This window comes from Sorex fumeus, unplaced genomic scaffold (genome assembly GCF_029834395.1).
Source record: "Sorex fumeus unplaced genomic scaffold, SorFum_2.1 ptg000034l, whole genome shotgun sequence".
In the NCBI taxonomy this organism is placed as follows: Eukaryota; Metazoa; Chordata; class Mammalia; order Eulipotyphla; family Soricidae; genus Sorex; species Sorex fumeus.
The window spans coordinates 2,991,558-3,014,129 of record NW_026606091.1 but is presented as its reverse complement, the minus strand read 5'-3'; the positions used below and the strand labels follow the sequence as shown (position 1 = coordinate 3,014,129).

The 22,572-nt window shown below is 39.5% G+C and overlaps 1 protein-coding gene across 5 annotated transcripts in view; it reads left to right on the top strand.

Annotated features, from left to right (window-relative positions):
* Nucleotides 1-22,572, top strand: part of MPDZ (multiple PDZ domain crumbs cell polarity complex component) — a 189,427-nt gene that overhangs the window by 152,813 nt on the left and 14,042 nt on the right. For all 5 annotated transcript variants that reach the window (XM_056117064.1, XM_056117063.1, XM_056117062.1 and 2 more), the window contains 8 exons: nt 1,439-1,519; nt 9,308-9,400; nt 9,483-9,557; nt 11,618-11,792; nt 14,520-14,665; nt 16,035-16,118; nt 17,671-17,864; nt 20,473-20,620. In XM_056117064.1, the coding sequence (XP_055973039.1) occupies nt 1,439-1,519; nt 9,308-9,400; nt 9,483-9,557; nt 11,618-11,792; nt 14,520-14,665; nt 16,035-16,118; nt 17,671-17,864; nt 20,473-20,620 (996 nt within the window). The remainder of the gene's footprint in view (nt 1-1,438; nt 1,520-9,307; nt 9,401-9,482; nt 9,558-11,617; nt 11,793-14,519; nt 14,666-16,034; nt 16,119-17,670; nt 17,865-20,472; nt 20,621-22,572) is intronic.

Genomic DNA, 22,572 nt, shown 5'->3' with positions numbered 1-22,572 from the left:
AAATTAGGAGAGATAAGTCAGTTGCTCAAGGTTTACAGAGATGTGGAGTTGTGTGTGTGTGTGTGTGTATGTATGTATGTGTGTGTGTATGTATGTGTGTGTATGTATGTGTGTATATGGGGGCATTGTCCTATGGTGGAAGGTTCTGAGGAGGTCCAGAGACCCCTCCCAGAAACTCTGGGACTGCTGGGCCATTGTTCAATGCTCAGAACCAGGATGTGGAACTCTTGGGACCATAGGTCCTTGGGAGTACATAGTCCACCATAGTAGTGCTTGGGGGCCTTCAGGATCACACCAAGCAGTTTTTAGGGGTCTTTGGGCCTCAATACATTCATGCTCAATGGCCCCTGTGCTGATAAGGATGGAACCAGAATCTGTCTCATGCAAGGTCTAAATATGCCTTAATCCCTGTACTGTTTTTCTGGTCCCTAAGGGTTTTATGATGGGGGTTTTCTTTTGATTTAGAAAAGTTTTGAATATGTACTTAAGATGAATAAAAGGAGGTTGTAACTGTGCTGAAAGTTGGTAGAAGAACAAACATCACAACCTGTCAGTATCAGTATCGCAAACCATAATTCCCAAAAAGAGAAAGAGAGAGAGAGAGAGAGTCAGAGAGAGAGAGTCAGAGAGAGAGAGACAGAGGGAGAGAGAAAGGAGACAGAGACAGAGAGAGAAAACAATTGACCAGATATATACTTTGGTATAAATAGCAAAGATGCATGCTGTATGTTTAAAATGATGTTCATAAAATTGTTATTACCATGGAAGAACATATATAATAGAATATTTTAAGAGTATTATTTACCATATATATATATATATATATATAGAGAGAGAGAGAGAGAGAGAGAAGGAAAGTTCTTGCCATAGAGAGAGGCTAGTGGATGAGGGGAAGGGGCAGTGGTGGGAGGGAAAATGAATATTGTAGTGGGAAATGTAAACTGGTAGGAGGGTGGGTGTTGGAACATTGTATGACTGAAATCAGATAATAAACAGCTTTGTAACTGTGTATCTCATAGTTATTCACTAAAAAATAAATATTTTTAAAAAGGAGGTAATATAAGTGAATTGTTTCATTTTATATTTTTTCAAATAACATTACTAAATAGAATATAATGAAATAAATGTCATGAAATGTTAAATTTAAAATAAGGTAAAGGTAAAGGCCCTCCCGTTGATCGTCGATTTGCTCGAGCGGGCCCAGTAACGTCTCCATTGGAGACTTTGTTGTTACTGTGTTTGGCATATCGAATACTCTCGGTAGCTTGCCGGGCTCTCCGAGAGGGGCGGAGGAATCGAACTCGGGTCGGCCACGTTGGCCGCTTGTAAGGCGAACGCCCTACCACTGTGCTAATTAAAATACTTCAAATAAGTTTAAGTGATTCTTACATTTACACAAAAATAAGTGAATTTATTACTCTTTGTTAACCCCTATCAGGCTGAACCAAATGTCACTACTTCTGATGCAGCTGTGGATCTCAGTTCATTGAAAAATGTGCAGTATCTTGAGCTTCCCAAGGTAAGGCTGATTTGAATTGACATAAAATGAAGTGAGTACTTTTATAGTAATGCCACGATTCACTGGTTCCTTACATGAGTGATCTCAAACAGAGTTACCAACATGAGTATCACCCAGGATCTTTGTAGGAGCAATAGTACAGTGGGTAGGGCATTTGCCTTGCATGCTGCCAACCCAGGTTCAATCCCGGCATATCATATGGCCCCCAAGCACTACCAGGAGTAACCCCTATGCATCGCTGAGTGTGACCCAAAAAGGAAAAAAAAAAAATGGCTGTTGTCTGAACCCATTCAAACTGCTTAAGACTGTTCTGAGTTGAGCCTACACTGTGTGCTTGGCTAAGTCCTCTCTGTGATTCCAATCAGTTTAGGAAGTTTAGGAAGCACTGTGCTAATTGAGAATTTTTTGTCTTGCAAATTTTTATTTTCAGACACAGAGTTTTTCTTTTTCTGCCTTTATCCTAGTTAGAGAATTTAATTTACTTTCTTCAGATTTGTTAACTTAGGACCTACTTTAGGGGATATTAAAAGATTCTAGAAAAAAAAATTAAAGTCTGTGTCCTTCATACAAACTGAAATTTGAAATAACTAGGATTTTCCACTGATAGGCATTATTGAGGTGTTTGTTTTATCTTGAATTTTTAAAAAATTATTTTTGTGGTTATTTTGGGTTTGGGGCCCTACTTGTTGTGCTCCTGAACCGTTCCTGGCTCTGTGCTCAGGAGTCCTCCTCCTATCACAAGTGACCACCAGTGTGATACAAACAAAAAATATATTTAAAAAAGTATGTAATGTTTGCTATAAATTTCTTTATATCATTTAACCTTTTGTAGCTCAAGGACATGTCTTGTGATAAACCTTCAAGAGGATATATTTTCTATAAATCTAAATTGAGAGAAGAATGCTCTTATAGTCTCATTAATTCTCACTATTCTATGGTGCTTCATACTAAATATTTAGAAGGGAAGAATAAATGAGTGCTTATGTTTATCATATGCATAGAGTAAAAGAGTTGAGATTAGGAGAGTAGAAAAGAGTAACTGTCTCAGAATGGAAATGTTTTTGTTTTTTGTCTTTTTGGGTCATACCTGGTGATACCCAGAGATTACTCCTGGCTCTGCTCTCAGGGTTTACTCCTGGCGGTGCTCAGGGCACCATATGGGATGCGGGGTATCGAACCTGGGTCGGCCTTGTGCAAGGCAAGCGCCCTATCCACTGGGCATTTCTGGTTCAGTTTTCACATCTTAGAAACGTTCTTGACAAGTTCACTAGCCTTCTTTAATTTCTTCTGTTTAAGTTTCTTTTCAGAGGTTTCAACTAACTTATCATGTTTGTAATCTGATCCCTCCATGATTGTAATACTAATTTGGTATATTAGAAAAGAATATTTTGAGTAAAAATTTATTTTAAGCAAAATTTACCCTTTGAAAATAGTGTTATAGAAAAACTGCTGGTGACCTTATGAACATACATTTCAGAAATATATTTTATATCCATATAATTTTATATGGTAAAACTCTTCAGTTGAGGTCCTCTTTATGGTATCTGCCAACTTTAAAATAGTTCTCCTGATATTAATAGTAGTTTGGCTTAATTTTAATTTAATTTTTATTTTTTTCTTCTTAATTAAGCATTTGCTTCTCCCTAAATATATCCCCTTAATTTTCTATACACTGTAAATTTTATTTTAATAACTAGCCTACAAAAGTGTTTCTCAGGTGTTTCCCCGCTAAGAGACAGAATAGAGATGTAAAGTTGGACAGTTATTTTAAAAAGTCTCATGTATGCTTTGCATATGGTAGACCCCATTTTAATCCCCGGTCTCCTGAGCATCCCGGCAAGCTTCTGAGCATTTCCAATTTTGGGCCAAATGGTACCAAACTATACCAGGATGGCCCTGCTAGTTCCCATTACCACACAGTCCAAGCACCCTTCATTCCTGGCTCTTTGCATTGAATTGTAGACCTGATTGACCAAGAATCACAATGAAGAGGGTGGAGTGATAGCACAGCAGGTAGGGCATTTGCCTTACATGTGGCCCACCCAGGTTCGATTCCCAGCATCCCATATGGTGCCCCAAGCACCGCCAGGAGTATTTTCTGAGTTTTCATATTTTCTCATGAGCCAGGAATAACCTCTGTGCATTGCCAGGTGTGACCCAAAAAGGACAAAAAAAAATCACAATGAATTGTTCCCATTGAGTACCGGTTCAGAATTTCCATCAAAATAGTCTTGATCCGAGCTCCCATTTGACCCAGCAATACCACTCCTGTGAATATATCCCAGAGAGTCAAAAAAGTATAGTCGAAATGGCATCTGCACTTCTATGTTCATTGCTGCACTGTTCACAATAGTCAAACTTTGGAAAAAACCCGAGTGCCAAAGAACAGATGACTGGTTAAAGAAACTTTGGTACATCTACACAATGGAATACTGTGCAGCTGTTAGAAAAAGATGAAGTCATTAAATACATACAAGTGGTTCTACATGAAAAATATTATGCTAAGTGAAATGAAACAGAAAGAGAGGAACAGATAAAGAAAGACTGCACTCATCTGGGGAATATAAAGTAACAGAATGTGAGTCGAACACCCAAGAATAGTTGAGATAAGTACTAGGAGATCTGCTTCAGGGTTTGGAAGCCGGCAGCACATGCTGGGGGAAAAGGCAGCTCAGATAGAGAAGGGAACACCAAATAAAGGATGTTTGGAGGACTCGCTCGGGATGCAAGATGTGTACAGAAAGTAGACTATAAACCAAACATGATGGCCACTCAATACCTCTATTGCAAACTACAACATCCTAAAGGAAAGAGTGAGCAAAAGGGATTGCCCTGCCACAGAAGCGGGGTGGGGTGGGAGGATGGGGTGGGAGTGGGAGGGCTACTGGTATCATTAATGGTGAAGAATGGGCACTGGTGGGGGATGGGTACTCGATCATTGTATAACTGAAACCCAAGCACAAAAGTATGTAAGTCTACAACTGTACCTCATGGTGTTTCACTAATAAAAAAATTTTTTTAAAGGAAAAAAAAAATCTTGATCCCTGGGGCTGGAGTGATAATACAGCGGATAGGGCATTTGCCTTGCACGAGGCTGACCCGTGTTCAATTCCCAACATCCCATATGATCCACTGAGCATTGCCAGGGGTAATTCCTGAGTGTAGAGCCAGGAGTAACCTCTGTGCATCACCAGGTGTGACCCAAAAAGAAAAAAAAAGTCTTGATCCCTGGCACCACATGTTCTCTGAACTACACCCAAAAATGACCACCTAGAACAATCAAAAGTTGCCTCTGAACATTGCCTAGTGTAATCCAAAAACCAAATAAGAGATAAGAGGCTGTACATACAGACTCATACTTTGTCATCCATTTTAGTATGTGAGGAAAGTGTTGGGCCACACATGCATGGGAGCTACTTGCATCTCTCTGTACTGGGGAAGGCAGAGGGTAGCTCAGGAGACCAAGCGATGCTCGGCATTGAACCAGGCCTCCTTGCAAAACATGTAGACAGTCTATTAAACTATCTCCCTGCACCCCTGTTATACTTACTCATATGTTGTCCTGCTTTCCTGATAGCAATATACAGTCTGATTATATTTATATGCTTATTTGTCACTGTCACTGTCATGTCCTCCCGTTGTTCATCGATTTGCTCGAGTGGATCCAGTAACGTCTCCATTGTGAGACTTGTTACTGTATTTGGCATATTGAATACCTCACGGGTAGCTTGCCAGGCTTTGCCATGCAGGTGAGATACTCTCGGTAGCTTGACGGGCTCTCCGAGAGGGGTGGAGGAATTGAACCCTGCTAGGCCGAGCCATCTGCGCACAAGGCAAATGCCCTACCGCTGTGCCCTCGCTCCACCCATGCTTATTTGTATAATAACTAAATAGAATTGAGTCATATTAAGCATTCAGATGTTATTTTTCCCATTCTGACAATGCCTGTTGCAAATAAAAAGCCTGTTTCTTCAGACTTATTCAGAAAAGCGGATTTATGAGCTCTCGTAACTTGTTAGCAGAATTCAAGAGAGGTTGAATCTGTGGCTCAACAGATTGCCAAAATCCAGTCTTTTCCATCTTTCTGAACAGTCATCTTCAGTGTCAGCTTAATCCCCGGGCTAGTCTTCAAACTACTACAAAACTTATCAGTATATAGATGCTAATTATTACCTTACTATCTCTCAGTATTTTTGTGCATACAGAATCAGAGCAGTTTAGCTGTTTAGTCTTCATCAAACTAGTGTGCAGCTGCCTACGGATTGCTAGCTAGAGTGATGGTTATCTGAATAATGACTGGGACCACAAGTTCCATAGCCAAGGTGGCTTGCTCAAATAGCTATTGACAAGAGGCCTTTTTCCACCCTTGAACTGCTTGAATGGGAAGCCCTGTTATGTTCTATCCCATCGTTAAATCACACATCAGTACATATGCTAAATTTTATTTGCTGCAGTCAGTTTTGCATGCAGCCCAAACTCAGATCCCTCCTCATAATAGGGTAAGCATCTAAGATCCTAAAGTATTTTGAACCAGGGGCCACACCTAGCAGTGAACAGGATCATTTCTGATAAGATGCTGGTTATACATTGCAGTCAGTAGGGTCATATCCAGCATCTGGCCTGGCGGTGCTCATGCCACCAAGTGTTGACCAAGATACACCTGGTGTTTCTTGGGGGACCATGAGATACCAGGGATCAAACTCAGGGACATCTACATGCTTGACATGTGTTCTGCCCTTTGAGCTATCTTCCTAGACTTTTGAATATATTTTAAAACTACCTCCGAAAACCTAGGCAGAGAAACAGGTAGACAGACAGAAGTTTGGGGAGGTGCATATTGCAATGAAAATCTACATCTCTCCACTACAAAGTGTAGGGTGGGAATGGATTAGGTAATCAACTAAAAATATTGCCCAAAAGTAGAGAATGAGTATGGGGAATATTGTCTGCCTTGGAGGCAGGAGAGGGTGGGGAAGGGGGTATAACTGGGGGGATTGGTGGTGGGAAATGTACACTGGTGGAGGGATGGGTGTTTGATCATTGTGTGATTGTAACCCAAACATGAAAGCTTGTAACTTTCTCATGGTGATTCAATAAAATTAAAAATATATATACCTTGAGTAGTAGAACACTTTCCCAACTTCAGTTAAGCGAAGAGATGATAATCTCAGCATTGAGTATAGTCATTGTAGTTATAAAGTATCACTCACATATTTCTTTGGGGCTCTAGAAATAATATTGATGTAATTAATTCTAAGTAGAGGGTAATTAAATTGTTTACATTTGGCCTAGTATTTTGTCAGTTTTGTGGTATTTTGACCTTTCTATTATTTAACCCTGATATTTAGATCAGGGTTTGGGTTTCAAAATGAATGTCAAGTTAAAAAATCTGAGTTAGATTTGATTATACTTGTAACTCTATAGAGTTACAAGTAGATATACAGATAATAACAAACCTTTGGTATTTATCAAGCTTTCAAGCGCTTTCTGCTATCTTTGCTTTAAAAATAACTTTGTAGATGAACAATGGGAGGACAGTGACAGTGATAGTAGTTGGGCAAATATTATTTTTCCTTTTTTAAGATAAACAAATTGAGGGGCTGGAGCGATAGCACAGAGGTTAGGGCGTTTGCCTTGCATGCAGCCAACCTGAGTTCGATTCCCACAATCCCATATGGTCCCCTGAGCACTGCCAGGAGTAATTCCTGAGTGTATAAGACAGGAGTAACCTCTGTGCACTGCCGGGTGTGACACAAAAAGAAAAAAAAAGATAAACAAATTGAGGTTTAAAGATTTTCAGTAGCATATCCAAATTTCTGTAAATAGGTAGAAACTAAATTAGAGTCCAGATCCATTCACCCTGTAAAGATTCCATTCACCCTGAAAACATCTTGGTTTCTCTGTCTTGTGCATGTCACTGATAATCTGGAGACCATTGGTAGTAATGCATAGCAATAGAGTAATCATGATAATTTTTAAAAGGTTAGTTCAGCTTTACCTCAGTGTCATGGTGTTATCCGAAAATTATAATGAAAAGCTTGACTCTTGTGTTTATTTTGGAGAAACTATAAAAATTTCCATTTTCTTTTCATTTTTTTCTTGCTTTATATTTTTCTGAGGGAAGCTAGAATGGAAAGTTACTAGCTTTAACCAGAATAAAAATGTTTAAATTCCTATTTTAATTTATTAAACAAACATTAAAGTTAAAAAGGTAATATTTTTTAACATTTGGTTTCAGAAAAAGAAAACAAAATAGCTGAAGTTCTCTGGCGTTGGCAGGTTTTCTGTGTAGATCATTTCACACAGAGTCATGAGCATTTCACTCTGCAGCCACACAGTTCCCTATTAAAACAACTCTGGATATTCAGTCCTAGAATGGACGTGCAGCAGTAATTGCAGTCTGTCTGCTGAAAGGAGAAAGTATGGTGGCAGAAAGGCTGAAGGTGTCTGGCTTGGTGATTATTTCTGAATTGTGAGGCAGAAAGAATGAGGAAACCTTGATTGGCTTTGAATGACATTCAATTGTAAAGCAAAATCAAATCTGCAAATATATGTTGACTGAATAATTAAATGCATTTTGGTTTTCTGGGTGTTTTGCTAAAATTCACATTCTGTGATGATGGGTATACATACTAAAGATAATAGAGGTTCGTAGACATATGGAAGGAGTGAGAACTTGATATTTAATGGGGGAGAAAAATTTGAAAGTTTATAAAAGATATATATGTAATAATGAACTTTTTAAAAAGTTCTTTTGGAAGATATACATACTTTTATTTTTTTTTAATTTTGAGCCACATCCAGCTCAGGGGTTACTCCTGGCTCCTATACTCAGGAATTACTCTTGGCAATGCTTGGGAGACTAAATGAAATGCCGTGAATATAAACCAAGTCAGCTACAGAGAAGGCAAGTGCCCTACTAAATGCTGTACTATAGCCATGGCCTCACTTAAAAAAGAAAGAAAGAAAAGAAAAAACAATTAGGCATTGTGATTCATGCACACGATATTTCAAACCTCATCTTTAATCAGAATGTCCCCCATTCAACTCCCATCTGCCCTCTTTGGCTTGCCCCATGACAAGCCCAGTTCTATAGGCTAGTTTTGTTGGGTTTTGTTGCCTTTGGTAGCTATTCCCTTACTATGATTCTTTACATACTACCCAGGAGAGATATCATTCATATCTATGCTTCTCTGTCTGAGTGATTTCACTCTAGTATGATGCTCTCCAGATCCATACACATAGCAGAAAATTACATGGCTTTGCCTAGTCTTGTGGCTAAGTAGTATTCCATTGTGTGTATGTACCATACTTTCTTGTCTAGTCATCTGTTCTAGGACACTTGAATTATTTTCACATCTTTTTTATTTATTTTGTTTATTTATTTATTTTGCTTTTTGGGTCACACCCGGTGATGCACAGGGGTTATTCCTGGCTCATGCACTCAGGAATTACTCCTGGCGGTGCTCAGGGGACCATATGGGATGCTGGGAATTGAACCAGGGTCGGCTGCGTGCAAGGCAAACACCCTACCTGCTGTGCTATCGCTCCTGCCCCTATTTTCACATCTTGACTGTTGTAAATAGTGCTTCAAGTAACAGCATGTGAATATCATTGTGAATAGAGAGGTACTTGGTGTAAATGCAAAAAGTGGAATTATTGGGTCATAAAATGTTTACATTTTCTTTCCTATCAGTGAAAGTTAGCATTCACAAATTATGTATTCATACTTTCTTTTTGATAAAATTATTCTCTTTGGGGTTTTCTGAGTCTTCTTATATTTTTTAGGATCAAGGGGGTTTGGGCATTGCCATCAGTGAGGAAGATACCATCAGTGGAGTCATTGTAAAAAGTCTAACTGAGAATGGAGTAGCAGCCAAGGTGAGGTGTCACCTCTGTCACTGTCAGAAACTAGTAGAACATTTCTTCTAGAATGACTTAGATACTTCCATCTCCTTTTTAGGATGGACGACTCAAAGTTGGAGATCAGATCTTGGCTGTGGATGATGAAGTTGTTGTTGGCCATCCTGTAGAAAAGGTACTTTCCCCAAAGAAAGTAGATGGTACTGTAAACCTATCCTTGAGTGCGGTGATCCTGATGACGGTGAGGATGACGATGATGACTTGACTTGAATGTGTGCATATGTGTATGTTCAGACATAATTAAAGCTATGAAGAACTAGAGAATGAGATGTATTTAAGGAAGAGAAGGGATTATTTAGAAATTTTTATCTTCTGGGGTCTTTTAATCATAGCATATTCTGATGCTTGGCAAGTTTCAAGTTCAGTTAGCAAATTCAGTGTTCACTTGGCAAGTTAGAGGTTTCATTTTGCCATAGGAAAACTTGAAACTTTTTATTTTATTTTTTCGATTTTTGGGCCACACCCAGCGATGCACAGGGGCTACTCCTGGCTCTGCACTCAGGAATTACTCCTGGTGGTGCTCGGGGGACCATATGGGAAGCTGGGAATCAAACCTGGGTTGGCCGCATGCAAGGCAAATGCCCTACCCACTGTGCCATCTCACCAGCCCCGAAAGCTTGAAACTTTTGAATAAAAGGTAATTCAATGTTAAAGTTAAGACCAAAAGAAAAATATTTTATATGCACGTTTGCTTCCTTAGATATTTAAATATTCAATATGAATATATATTAGCACTTAGACATAAAACCGTTATTGAGTTAAACACCTGGGTCTGTGGGGGTTTATTGTTGTGTACTTTTTTTCTCTTCTTTTGGAAAGGGGTTCCCACGCAGTGCTCAGGAGGCCTGGGAGTTCTTCTGAGGATCTGGGCCAGCCAGGCCGATGCTTCAGTGCCCAAAGATGTGATACTGCTTGGACCCTGTGGTGCCAGGGTTTCCTTGGGCCACCCTAACAATCTCCAGGGCCACACACAGTGGTGATGCTTAGGGAGTAATATGGTGCTGGGGATGAACTATGGTCATGCAAACCATGCCCTTTAGTGCTTGAGTTTTGTCCTCCATAATAATCACAATGGGGGACAGAGATAGTACAGCAGGTAAGGCACTTTGCCTCACATGCCACCTGCCTTGATATGATCCCAGATACTGCATAAAGTCCTCAAGCCCTGCCAGGATTGATTCCTGTGTGCTGAGACAGTATTAAGCTCTGAGCACAATCAGATGTGGCCCAAAACAAACAAACGAAAAATAAGATCACAATAATTATGGGCTGGAGCAATAGCACAGCAGGTAGGGCGTTTGCCTTGCACACAGCCAACATGGCCGACGTGAGTTCGATTCCTCCGCCCCTCTTGGAGAGCCCGGCAAGCTACTGAGAGTATCTCGCCCGCCCAGCAGAGCCTGGCAAGCTACCCGTGGCGTATTCGATATGCCAAACACAGTAACAAGTCTCACAGTTTGTTATGAGACATTACTGGTGCCCACTTGAGCAAATCGATGAACAGCAGGAGAACCGTGACCAATTATGAGTATCACTTGTCTTTGATTTATGAACACCAACAAAATAAAGCTTGTTTTATGCTTAATCTATAACTTTCCATGTTATAGTGAAAATAAGAAATTCAGCACCTCTATTTTAAAAATTCAGTTTTATCAGAAGAGAGAATTCAGGTCGGATCCTTTAATCCATAATATGTATGGTGCAACTTGTTATTTGCCTTGGTTCTTTCATTGCATGCTTTTCTTTATTCAACTTTTTAATGTATGTATTTCCATTTTATTAAAAATGTCTGCGTAGGTTGCTTTAGATTTTCTGCAGTATAAGAAATTTGTTAAATACCTTCAGTATTTTAAGGATGTAGCGGTCTAAAGAAATGTACAACATAAGTTAAAAATATAAAAAAAACTCAACCCCTGCATTTACATAAATAATAAAATATTCAGAATCAACTTTATGATAGAAATTAGCTGTTGCTGTGAACTATCTCAGGAATTGGGATGAGCTAGAAAGAAACTAGAAAGCTCCTTTCTTGACCTTTAAGGCCCAATAGGGAAATAATTTGCCTTTGACTTTTCTCTCAACCACAGAGGCAATAGATAGCGATTATAGTAGTGGTTTATTTAAGTCTGTTAATTTGCCTTTACGTTGTTTCTCCGTTTGCTGACACACGACCAGTTTATTAACCTCTTGAAAACAGCAAAGACGACTGTGAAACTGACCATTTGTTCCGAGAATCAGGATTCCCAGATTATTACATCAGCAACAACTACTGCCACTGCAGAAAAAAGGAGCTGCCCCCAATCTCCAGGGGTCCCTCCCTCGGGCTCCCCAGAACCAGAGGCTTTCTCAGGTAAGACACCAGACTTTCATGCAGTCTGTCTTGCACACCACTCCCTGTCTAGAAGCCTCCTCCCTTCCTGCAGCTCAGCCTTTGAACAAAAGTAAAGCTTGCTGAAAGGATAATCTGAGAAAAAGGGTTCCCAGAGAGAGAGCACACTGGATAATTATTTGATCTGTGACATGAACAGGAACTAGCCATAGGCTTTAGAAGACCCCTGAAGCCACTTTGAGTCTCAGTTTCATCATCACTAAATCAAGGGAGCGATAGTCTTTTGTTCTCCCAAGGAGTGAATGTCTTGATTCTATATATAAAATTATGAATCAGAAGCATTTGATACATAATTTACTTATGTATTCATTTGGGGGATTGACCCCTAAAACAGTGTTTGGGTGTTCCTGGCATCACTCCCAGCTGTACCCAGACAAGTAAGAAAGATAATCCAATGTGACCACTGGAGTCACCCCAGTGGTGCTCAGGGGATGCCAGGACTGCACCTAATAGTGCTCTAGGAGCCTCCCAGGTGACCTATGGCAGTTCTGGAAGTCATATAATCCCAGAGTTGATCTTGTGCATGCAAGGCATATTTCCTAACCCCCAAACTATGGATTTCTGTTTTGTTATTGTGCAAATTTTGAAACTCCTGGGGCTGGCATGATAGTATAGCAAGTAGGGCGCAACACTTGCCTGCGACTAACATGGGTTCTAACCCTGGTACCCCAAGCCTCATGAGGAGTGATCTTTGAGCACAGAATCAGAAGTAGGCCCTGAGCATTGCCACATGTGGACTAGAAACCTAAATAGATAAATATATAATCTGAGAAGTATAATCTGTAAAATAGCTACAATGATATCACGTTACCAGAGGGATCAATGATGATCAAAATGAAAGTCGTGAAAATGGTATTCTTGGGGCCTGAAAGATAATATAGAATATAAGGTACAGCCTGATGTGGCCCCCAAACAAAACAAAACAAAATTATCCTTTATTTCTTTGGAATTTATAGATCTGATCTCTATGGTTTGAGTATAAAGTAGCAAATGAAATGAACATATGTGGACAATGAATGTATGTGGCATGGTAATTTCATATATCATTATATCATTAAAATGTCAGTAACATATACTGAGGAAAATTGTGATTTTAATGCCTTTTTTAAAAAACTACACAGATCATAAAATAGAATTAAGCAATAGAATTTATACATCATGATGTTAAGTTATACTTAAATTAATAAATACTTAAATTTACCAATGCAGAAGAAATCTCTTTGACCTCTAAATTTATATTCAGTTCCTTTTTTCCCTCCTGTAATTTTTGTTTCTTTTTTGGTCCACAGAGCACCATGAAGTAAACAAGTATTGAATTACAGACTCAAATATGCAACACACGTGCTAATCCTTTGAACCATCTCTGTGCCCCAGTAATTTCTGTTTTGTTTTGCTTCTAATTTTAAGGAAGCAGAAGTTTAAAACATTAATAAATTTTGACAAAGAAGCTCTTAAAGTAATGCATATCCAATAAAAGCAACCATTCATTGGTTAATTTACTGAGTACTAAAAGATTATGGATATTTTCTTATTTTTAAATTTTGTCTTTATCCTTAAATAATGTTGTCTAAGAAAATATAAAATGCTAAAGAAACATATAATGTAAAATATATCACACCTGTTCTTAGAATTTCAGAAACAAGAAAGTAATTTGTCTTAGATTTCTTAAAAAGAGACCATCTTATCTAATGCATAAGCTACAACATCAAGTGTCCTAGTTTCCCCAAAATGTACTGTGTGCTGGGTGCTTTGGGGTATATCATAAAACATATGATATAAAAATTATCACAAAAAAAGGTGTGAAATTACATTCTCCTTGTTTTCTCATAATCTATTCAATTCTGGGCATATATGCACCTGGATTTAATATCTGTGTTTATAAAACATAGAGTGAGACACAAAGAAACTGCAAACAGGTCTCATTTAACATTCTATACATAAGCTCAGATTTGATTACATAAGATGATTTGATTACATAAGATGAGGTGTCTAGGATAAGAAAAAGAAGCAAAACAAAGACCTAAAAAGCCTTCAAGGGCAAGAACCCTGACCATAAATACTGATGTGTTTATGATTGTTTCTAAACGTTTATGGTCTGTGCCACATTCTTTCAATTCTGAGTTTTTTTTACAAACTGTAATTTCATAAGGAGTTTGGCTCAGTGAAATGTAGGATATTAGAGTAAAACCAAAGGTTCAATCCTACTCTCTGTTCTTGTTCAAATGTAAAACACAGAGCAATTTTTGGACTGGGGAGGTAGCCCAAAGGGCTAGAGTATCTGTCCTCTTTGACATGGCCTTGGGCTCAATCTTTGGCACCAGATGGTCTACGGAGCACCAGTGAATGTGACCCTAGGGTTCCCTAGAATTACTGGGAAGGCACGCAAACAAAAAAAGACAAATAATCACTATCACTTTAAAATAATACAAAGTAGTATGGAAGATCATTTTAGCCGGTAATTTTGTGCCCATGGCAGCTAACCCAAATTAGTAACTAATTTAATCACATGTGGCTGATACTTTTGAAAATGACTAAAATATTCAAGGTATAGTCCAAGTCTTCTTTTTTACCATCCTTAGCCTATTTTTTACTCTGTTCTCCCAAAAGCAACCAGTGTGGTGAATTTGATATCAATGCCATGTAATAAAATTTTCTTTATGCTTAATTTCATTTAAAACTTATTTTTAGGTGCAAGCAGGTCATCAACACCAGCAATCTTTGCTTCTGATCCTGCCACTTGCCCCATCATCCCAGGCTGTGAAACAACAATTGAGATTTCCAAAGGACGAACAGGATTGGGCTTGAGCATTGTTGGGGGATCCGACACGCTGCTGGTGAGAAGGGACCCAGAGATATTACAGATACATGGAAAAATCCTGAGACATAACTCACATTTCATGAAGTGAAATAGACTCCCCAAAATGCATGCTTCATTGTTACCTATATCTCATCAAAAATTCATTTGAATATTGACATACTTATCCGGGGACCACTGACCCAATAAGACTCTTTACACCTGTGATTGTGACCTTAAAGTCCAAACTACTTCTCTATTAGTTCAACAGTTCTTGCTATATTTTAATTTCATTTTTAGTGTCTGGATGTTGCTAGATTCAGCCCATATGAAAATGAATCGAAGAAACTTAAGAAGTTGTAGGCAGAATTTTCCACATGGCAAGAAAGTACTTTTCAAATGTAATAGTTCCATTTCTGTGTAGGAAATGTGATGCATATCTATCATATATGTGCATCTATAACATATGTTTTCTACTTTTTAAAAAAATCCCCTAATGATTTGAAAGAAGTTGGACACTTTCAGAAAAAAAAAATCTTATTGTTCTACATCTCTTTGAATCCCGATGTGTAACACCAGGCCAGTCATATTCAACCCTCATTAATCTCCAGAAAAGGGTCTTTGGCACGGTAATGCCAGGGATCACTCAAGGCCTTGTACATGCCAGGCAAGTGCTCTACCACTGTGCATATCTGTGACCCTTAAAAATCCTTATTCGGGGAACATAAAATAACAAAATAGGAAACTAACACCCAAGAATAGCCGAGATAAGTACCAGAAGGTTTACTCCATGGCTTGGAGGCCAGCCGCACACGCTAGGGAAAAAGGCAGCTCAGATAGAGCACCAAGTAAAGGGTGTTGGGAGGATCCACCCAGGATGGGAGAAGCATGCTGAAAGTAGACTATAGACCAAACATGATTGCCACTCAATGCCTCTTTTGCAAACCACAATACCCAAAAGGAGAGAAAGAATAAAAGGGTATGCCCTGCCACAGAGGCAGGGTGGGTGGGAGGGATACTGGGATCCGTGGTGTTGGGAAATGGACACTGGTGGAGGTATGGGTATTTGATCATTGTATAATTGAAACCCAAGCACAAAAATTTGTAAGTCTACAACTGTACCTCATGGTGTTTCGCTAATAAAAATTTAAAAAAAAAAAAGAATCCTTATCTTGGGTGCACAGTAGGTAGGGTGCTTGCCTTGCATGCGGCTGACCCGAGTTCGATTCCCAGCATCCCATATGGTCCCCCAAGCACCTCCAGGAGTAATTCCTGAGTGAAGAGCCAGGAGTAACCCCTATGCATCGCCAGGTGTGACCCAAAAAGAAAAAAAAAGAATCCTTATCTTTACTTTGTGTTCACATTCCCTAAAGGAAAAGGGATAATGTATGTTTTGTTTGGGCCCTCAGGGTGCCATTATTATCCATGAAGTCTATGAAGAAGGTGCAGCATGTAAGGATGGAAGGCTCTGGGCTGGCGATCAGATTTTGGAGGTAAAAAATGCTGTGTGTTTTGTTTTGATTTGATTCACTGCGATTTATAGTTTTCAGTAATATCAGTGATAGGGTGTTATGTGTACAACATTCCCAAACCACACTCCCCACCAAAGTGACTGTTTCTCACTGCCAGTGCCTCAGCTTCCCTAATCCCCTGTCCCCTAGTCTCACTGTGATGATGAGTTCCAGAGTATTGACCAGTTCTTAGATTCTGTTGCCTTTGGCCATTTGTTTTTCACTTACTATGCTTCTTTATAGAACACCCATGAGAGAAATCATTCTGCACCTGTCTCTCTCCTAGCTGACTTCACTGGGTGTGATATCCTGCAATATTAATTTGCAGAAACAAATTGCATGATTTTATCCTGTCTTGTAGCAGAGTAAAATTTCACTGTGTGTGAGTGTGTGTGTGTGTGTGTGTATGTGTGTTTATACCATCATTTCTTTATCCAGTGTCTGTTCTTGGACATGGGTTACACAGGTTATTTCTAGATTTTTGGCTAATGTGAACAGTGCTGCAATGAACATTGGAGCGCAAATATCTTTTCTGAGTACAGTTTTTGAGATCTTGAGGGAGTTACTCAAAAGTGGGATTATTAGATCATATAAAGCCCAATAATTAGTTTTAAACAATAGCATAATATGAGACTAACACCCAAGGACAGTAGAGACAAGGGCCAGAACTATGGCTCCATAGTTGGTAGTCTGTCTCATGAGCTGGGGGAGAAAGCAGCAGGAATAGAGAAGGGATCACTAAGTCAATGATGGTTGAATGGATCGTTCAGGATGGGAGATATATGCTGAAAATAGATACAGGACCAAATGTGATAGCCTCTCAGTATCTGTATTGCAAACCATAATGCCCAAAAGTAGAGAGAGAGTAAGAGGGAAATCGTCTGCCATAGAGGTAGGGGGAGGGTTAGGATGGCGGTGTATGTACTGAGGACATTGGCGGTAGAAAATGTACACTGGTGGAGGAATCGGTGTTCGATCATTATATGACTGAAACTCAAAAACATGCAAGATTTGTAACTATTTCATGGTAATTCAATAACAAAAAGAAATAAAGCAATTCATAAAATAAAAATGTATCCATATTGGGGGCTGGAGCAATAGCACAGTGAGTAGGGAGTTTGCCTCGCACGCGGCCGACCTGGGTTCGATTCCCAGCATCCCATATGGTCCCCTGAGCACCACCAGGGGTAATTCCTGAGCGCAGAGCCAGGAGTTACCCCTGTGCATTGCCGGGTGTGACCCAAAAAGTAAAAAAAAAAAAAGTATCCATATTAGTTTCCAAAACAGTGAAACCATTTGGCATTCCCACCATCAGGCTATGAGGATTCCTTTCTCTCCACATCGATTTTTTAAATCTGTTTCAGATTCACTGATGTGAGGATATGGTTTGTTTGATCTTTACAATTAACTGGAAAAAGGATACTTTGTGGAAGTTGATCTTTATTTATTTCTCCCTCTCTCTGTCTCCTTTCTTCTCCCCCTTTCTTCACTTTAACTATCCAGATTCCTCAGTATCATGTTGTGTTTCTTATAGGTAAATGGAATTGACTTGAGAAAGGCAACACATGATGAAGCCATTAATGTCCTGAGGCAGACACCACAACGAGTGCGACTCACACTCTACAGAGATGAGACTCCTTACAAAGAGGAGGACGTGTGCGATACCCTCACCGTTGAGCTGCAGAAGAAGCCAGGAAAAGGCCTGGGACTAAGTATTGTTGGTAAAAGGTATGACTGCAGAGAAAAGAGCAAATGGCCTTCTAGAAAAAAATGAATTTGAATTTGATAGAATACTAGCAGGAATAGGATTAAGGATTAATTAAGGATTAATTACGAGTATGCACAGGTAATTGTTACATCAACGACATTGGACTTGAGAAATCAGTATGAATGGGTAGTAGGGGCTCTTTTGAAATGATGAGTCAAAATTCATTTGACATTTTTTGAATAGCAGTTAGGTACTGTGGAGTGAAGGTAAATAAGACACAATGCCTAATATCAAAAACTGCAATTTTTGTAAATGAAAGTTAAACGTGTCCTTCGCAACAATGGGATCCATTGATGAGTGACAGTACATTGTGCAGAAGAGCCATGGAAACAGAAGTGAACCCTTCATCATATTTAAAAGAAGTTGATTATAGGGACTTCACACAGAGAAAAGAGACACAGAACTGAAGCTAAAAGTGATTAATGATAGTTGATCTGTTGAAAGGATGTTCTAAGGTAAAGGATCTGCATACTGAGAGCAGGCTGCCTGATGGAAAGGAAGCAGGAGGGACTAACTGTTGAAGGTGCATGTGTACAGCACTTGATCTATTTAAGAAATATTTTTATTCAAGTAATCTTAATCATATATAAAATAGTAAGTTGTAACTCCTTTAAAATGAAGATATCAGTGACCAGAGAGTGAGATGACTCATTTAGTTTATTGACCCTGAGAACAAGTACTGGAGCTTTCACTACATTTGCGCAGAGTTATCAATAAGATGTTATTTCAATAAGATGTTTTTAGTTACTTATAGTTTATGAATGAAAGGTTAGAATAAGATAATTATATGTAAAAAATCTTTGGGAGTGGCAGGCGATGGCCCTGACGGCTCTTTTCCTGGCTGTCCAGGTTCTGGGTGGGCCTGGGCTGTTCCCGCAGCAGGGGTGGCCCCGGCCATGGGGTAGACAGCGGAGGAAACAAGGACTAAGGTGGTTGATTGATCAGATGTCATTTATTCCATTCTCCCCACGTACCTGCCCCAGTCTCTCTGAACCTCCCACTCTAGTCTCCACTGCTCCTCATTCCCGTCTCCTTCTGTCTCTCCCACTCATCTGTCCATGCCCCATCTCTCAACGTGGGTGCTCTCTCCACGTGCCTGCTTCTGTATCCTTCTACATCCTTCTCTCTCTGTTCCCCTTGCTAGCCTCTCCACGGTCCATCTTGCCACCCTGCTCTCTCTCTCACTCTCTCATCCTCTCCCCTGCTCTCTGCTTCTCCAACTCCCTTGCTGACACTGCACCCAAATCAACATAAGAAAGCCCTTCCTGAGGGTCTACCAAGTTCAAAGGGTAAAGGTAAAAGGTAAAGGCCCTCCCGTTGATCGTCGATTTGCTCGAGCGGGCCCAGTAACGTCTCCATTGGAGACTTTGTTGTTACTGTGTCTGGCCGGGCTCTCCGAGAGGGGCGGAGGAATCGAACTCGGGTCGGCCATGTTGGCCGCGTGTAAGGCGAACGCCCTACCCGCTGTGCTATCGCTCCAGCCCAAGTTCAAAGGGAATACCACCTAAAAGGTATTTGAAAGCCCTTCCTGATTGCCCAAAGGCAAAATACCTCCTCAGGTGTTTTTCTCTTTTCCTCAGTCCAACAACTCTATCAACATCTCAGGACTAGTTATTTTTGTATGAACACAGTAAGAGATAACATTGAGACTTGTAGGACAGCTCTCCTGGGAACATCTTGCCACAGACTCAGACTACAGCGCTCAGGCCAGATTAATCTTTCCTAACCCTGGCAGGGTCTGAATCTAGTTATTACTTTTTAGATCATGATAGCATTTGTCCATGACCAAGCTCTGAACTTATAGTTAAGCATTATCGCACTTTGGCCAGGCCCATCTCGATGCCAGGGTAGCACATAGCTTACTGCTTGCCCTGGTTCCATCCAGTCCCTCGTAGGACCCTGCTTTGGGGGGGCACTAGGAAGAAAGGGCAGCTGAGGCTTAGGTGAGAGAACAGATGCCCAGGAGGAAAATATCACTGGGAGTCACATTATAAAAGCATAGCATATACTGTCTTCTTGTGTCCGTACAAAAAGGACCTTCCTCTGAGTAAACTATGCAAAGGACTTAGGGAGAAGAGGAAAACAATATTTACAATTCAAGAGAGCACAAAGAAAGAAGTTACAAATAAACACAGAGGAATGGGAGTACTGTGATGGGAACACACCAATAAACCTAAACTACCTGAGGCTATGCAGGAAGGACAAAAACAATGTGATCCTACAATTATATCTGTTTATTTCTCATAGATTGCTCTTTGTAAGATTGACCTGTAATAATTCAAAATTAAAGACATCAACAGAAATAAATCTAAATAAAATTAAATAATCAAATTACAATATTTTAAGTACAATTTATGTCATTATTTATCTTTATGGTGTATAAAATGAAAAATAATAGTCGTTGGAGTCAGAGAGATAATACAGGGGTTAAGGTGCTTGCCTTGTATTCACCATCCCACTTAGATGCCTGGCGCCATAACTGGATTGTGAGCAACAGTTTGCCCTTTATTAAACACTACGTGATAAATGAGAAAAATAATAATGCTAAACTTCAAAATTCTATTCCAGAAGTGACACTGGAGTATTTGTGTCAGACATTGTCAAAGGAGGAATTGCAGATACTGATGGAAGGCTGATGCAAGGAGACCAGATTTTAATGGTGAATGGAGAAAATGTCCGGAATGCCACCCAGGAAGCTGTGGCTGCTTTGTTAAAGGTAAAATTTCAAATTCCCAAAGTCATATACATGACCACGTAGAAGGCGGAATGTAACATTGGCCTACAAGACTCAAACTAAGACCGATTTTTCTGACTTAAAATGTCAACTCAAAATATGATTATAAGCAAGATGCCATAGTCAATGATAAATTATGAAATAGTACATTTATCATTATTCAACTGTGTACTGCATTAAGTGTTAAGAACTGAGCACTATCATAGTAAATGTTTTATCTCTGAGATAAGTATTATATGGAGCAATAGCACAGTGGGTAGGGAGTTTGCCTTGCATGCAACCAATTTGGCCGACCCGAGTTCGATTCATCGGCCCTTCTCAGAGAGCCCGGCAAGCTACTGAGAGTATCTCGCCCCCACGGCAAAGCCTGGCAGACTCCCTATGTTCCCCGTGATATATTCGATATGCCAAACACAGTAACAACAAAGTCTCACGTTAGAGACGTTACTGGGCCTGCTCGAGCAAATCGATGAACAATGGGAGGACAGTGACAGTGGCATTATATAAATTTATTCTTAAAAATATATGCACTAATTGACCAGAAAGAAGAAGGCAGAAAGTATTGATCTTAGTTCTTTATATTTACTTTTGGATTAATTATAATTCATGACACAAGGGAAAGTTCTCATTCTCACTCTTTGAAAATTGAGGAGAAATAAGGAAAGTCAGAGGAAGAGGAAAGGACATGCAATGCACCTCTGTAGATCGTACTTTGTTGATATCCTGTTCCTTTCTATTCCTTAATCCATTTCCGGAGAAACTAGATGGGATGACTTAATACTTCTTCAGAAATGGACAATGTAAGAGAAACATTTTCCCCATTTTTTCACTTGACACTGCTCAGAACTACTTATGGCACTGTGCTCAAGATTGACTCAGGACAGTGCTCAGATATGTGGGGCCAGGAATTTCAATCAGGGTTGATCATATGCAGGGCAAGAGCTTGAGCCCCTGTACTAATTCTCCAAGAGTAAATTTTGAACAACTTTTAAATCACTAAAGAGAATTTTTGATCCAATAGTCTGATTAAAAACTGTTGAGCTGCTTCAAAGTTTACCATTTAAAATCAAAGTGAATGGATCATCCTTATTAAACTAAATAATTTGATACAAATTTACCCAGCAATACCGTCACCAGGAATTATTTTAAAACTATAATGCCCTCATCCCTTGTTATCATTCTAGTTTTAAGCTTATTTTATACTATAAGAGTTGTTTCCCATAATGAAAAAATTGTTCTCTGTTGGAAAGGCAGAACCATTTTTATTTTTAAAATAAATTGTGAAATATAGAATATTTCTTTAAAAGTAAAATTCTTGCCCAGAGAGAGTTTCATTCTGCTGTAACTCTACTTTCTTTTTTTTATAATGGAAAGTGTATTATATATTTTTTTAAATTTTTATTAGTGAAGCACCATGAGGTACAGTTGTAGATTTACAGATTTTTGTGCTTGGATTTCAATTGTACAATGATCAAACACCCATCCCTCCAACAGTGCCCATTTTCCACCACCACAGGTCCCAGTATCCCTCCCACTTCCCATCTCCCTGTCCCACCCTGCCTCTGTCGCAAGGTATTCCCTTTTGTTCTCTCTCTCCTTTTGGGTGTTGTGGTTTGCAAAAGAGGCATTGAGTGGCAATCATGTTTGGTCTGTAGTCTACTTTCAGCTTGCTCTCCCATCCTGGGAGGATCCTCCCAACACGCTTTATTTGTTGCTCTTTTCTCTATCTGAGCTCCCTTTTCCCCTAGAGTGTGTGGCTGGCTTCCAAGCCATGGAGCAAAACTCTTGGTACTAATCTCAGCCACTCTTTGGTGTTAGTCTCCTATTTTGTTACTTTATGTTCCCCAGATGAATGCAGTCTTTTTATGTCTATCCCTCTCTAGAAAGAGACTCATTTCACTTAACATGATACTTTCCATGTAGTATCACTTGGA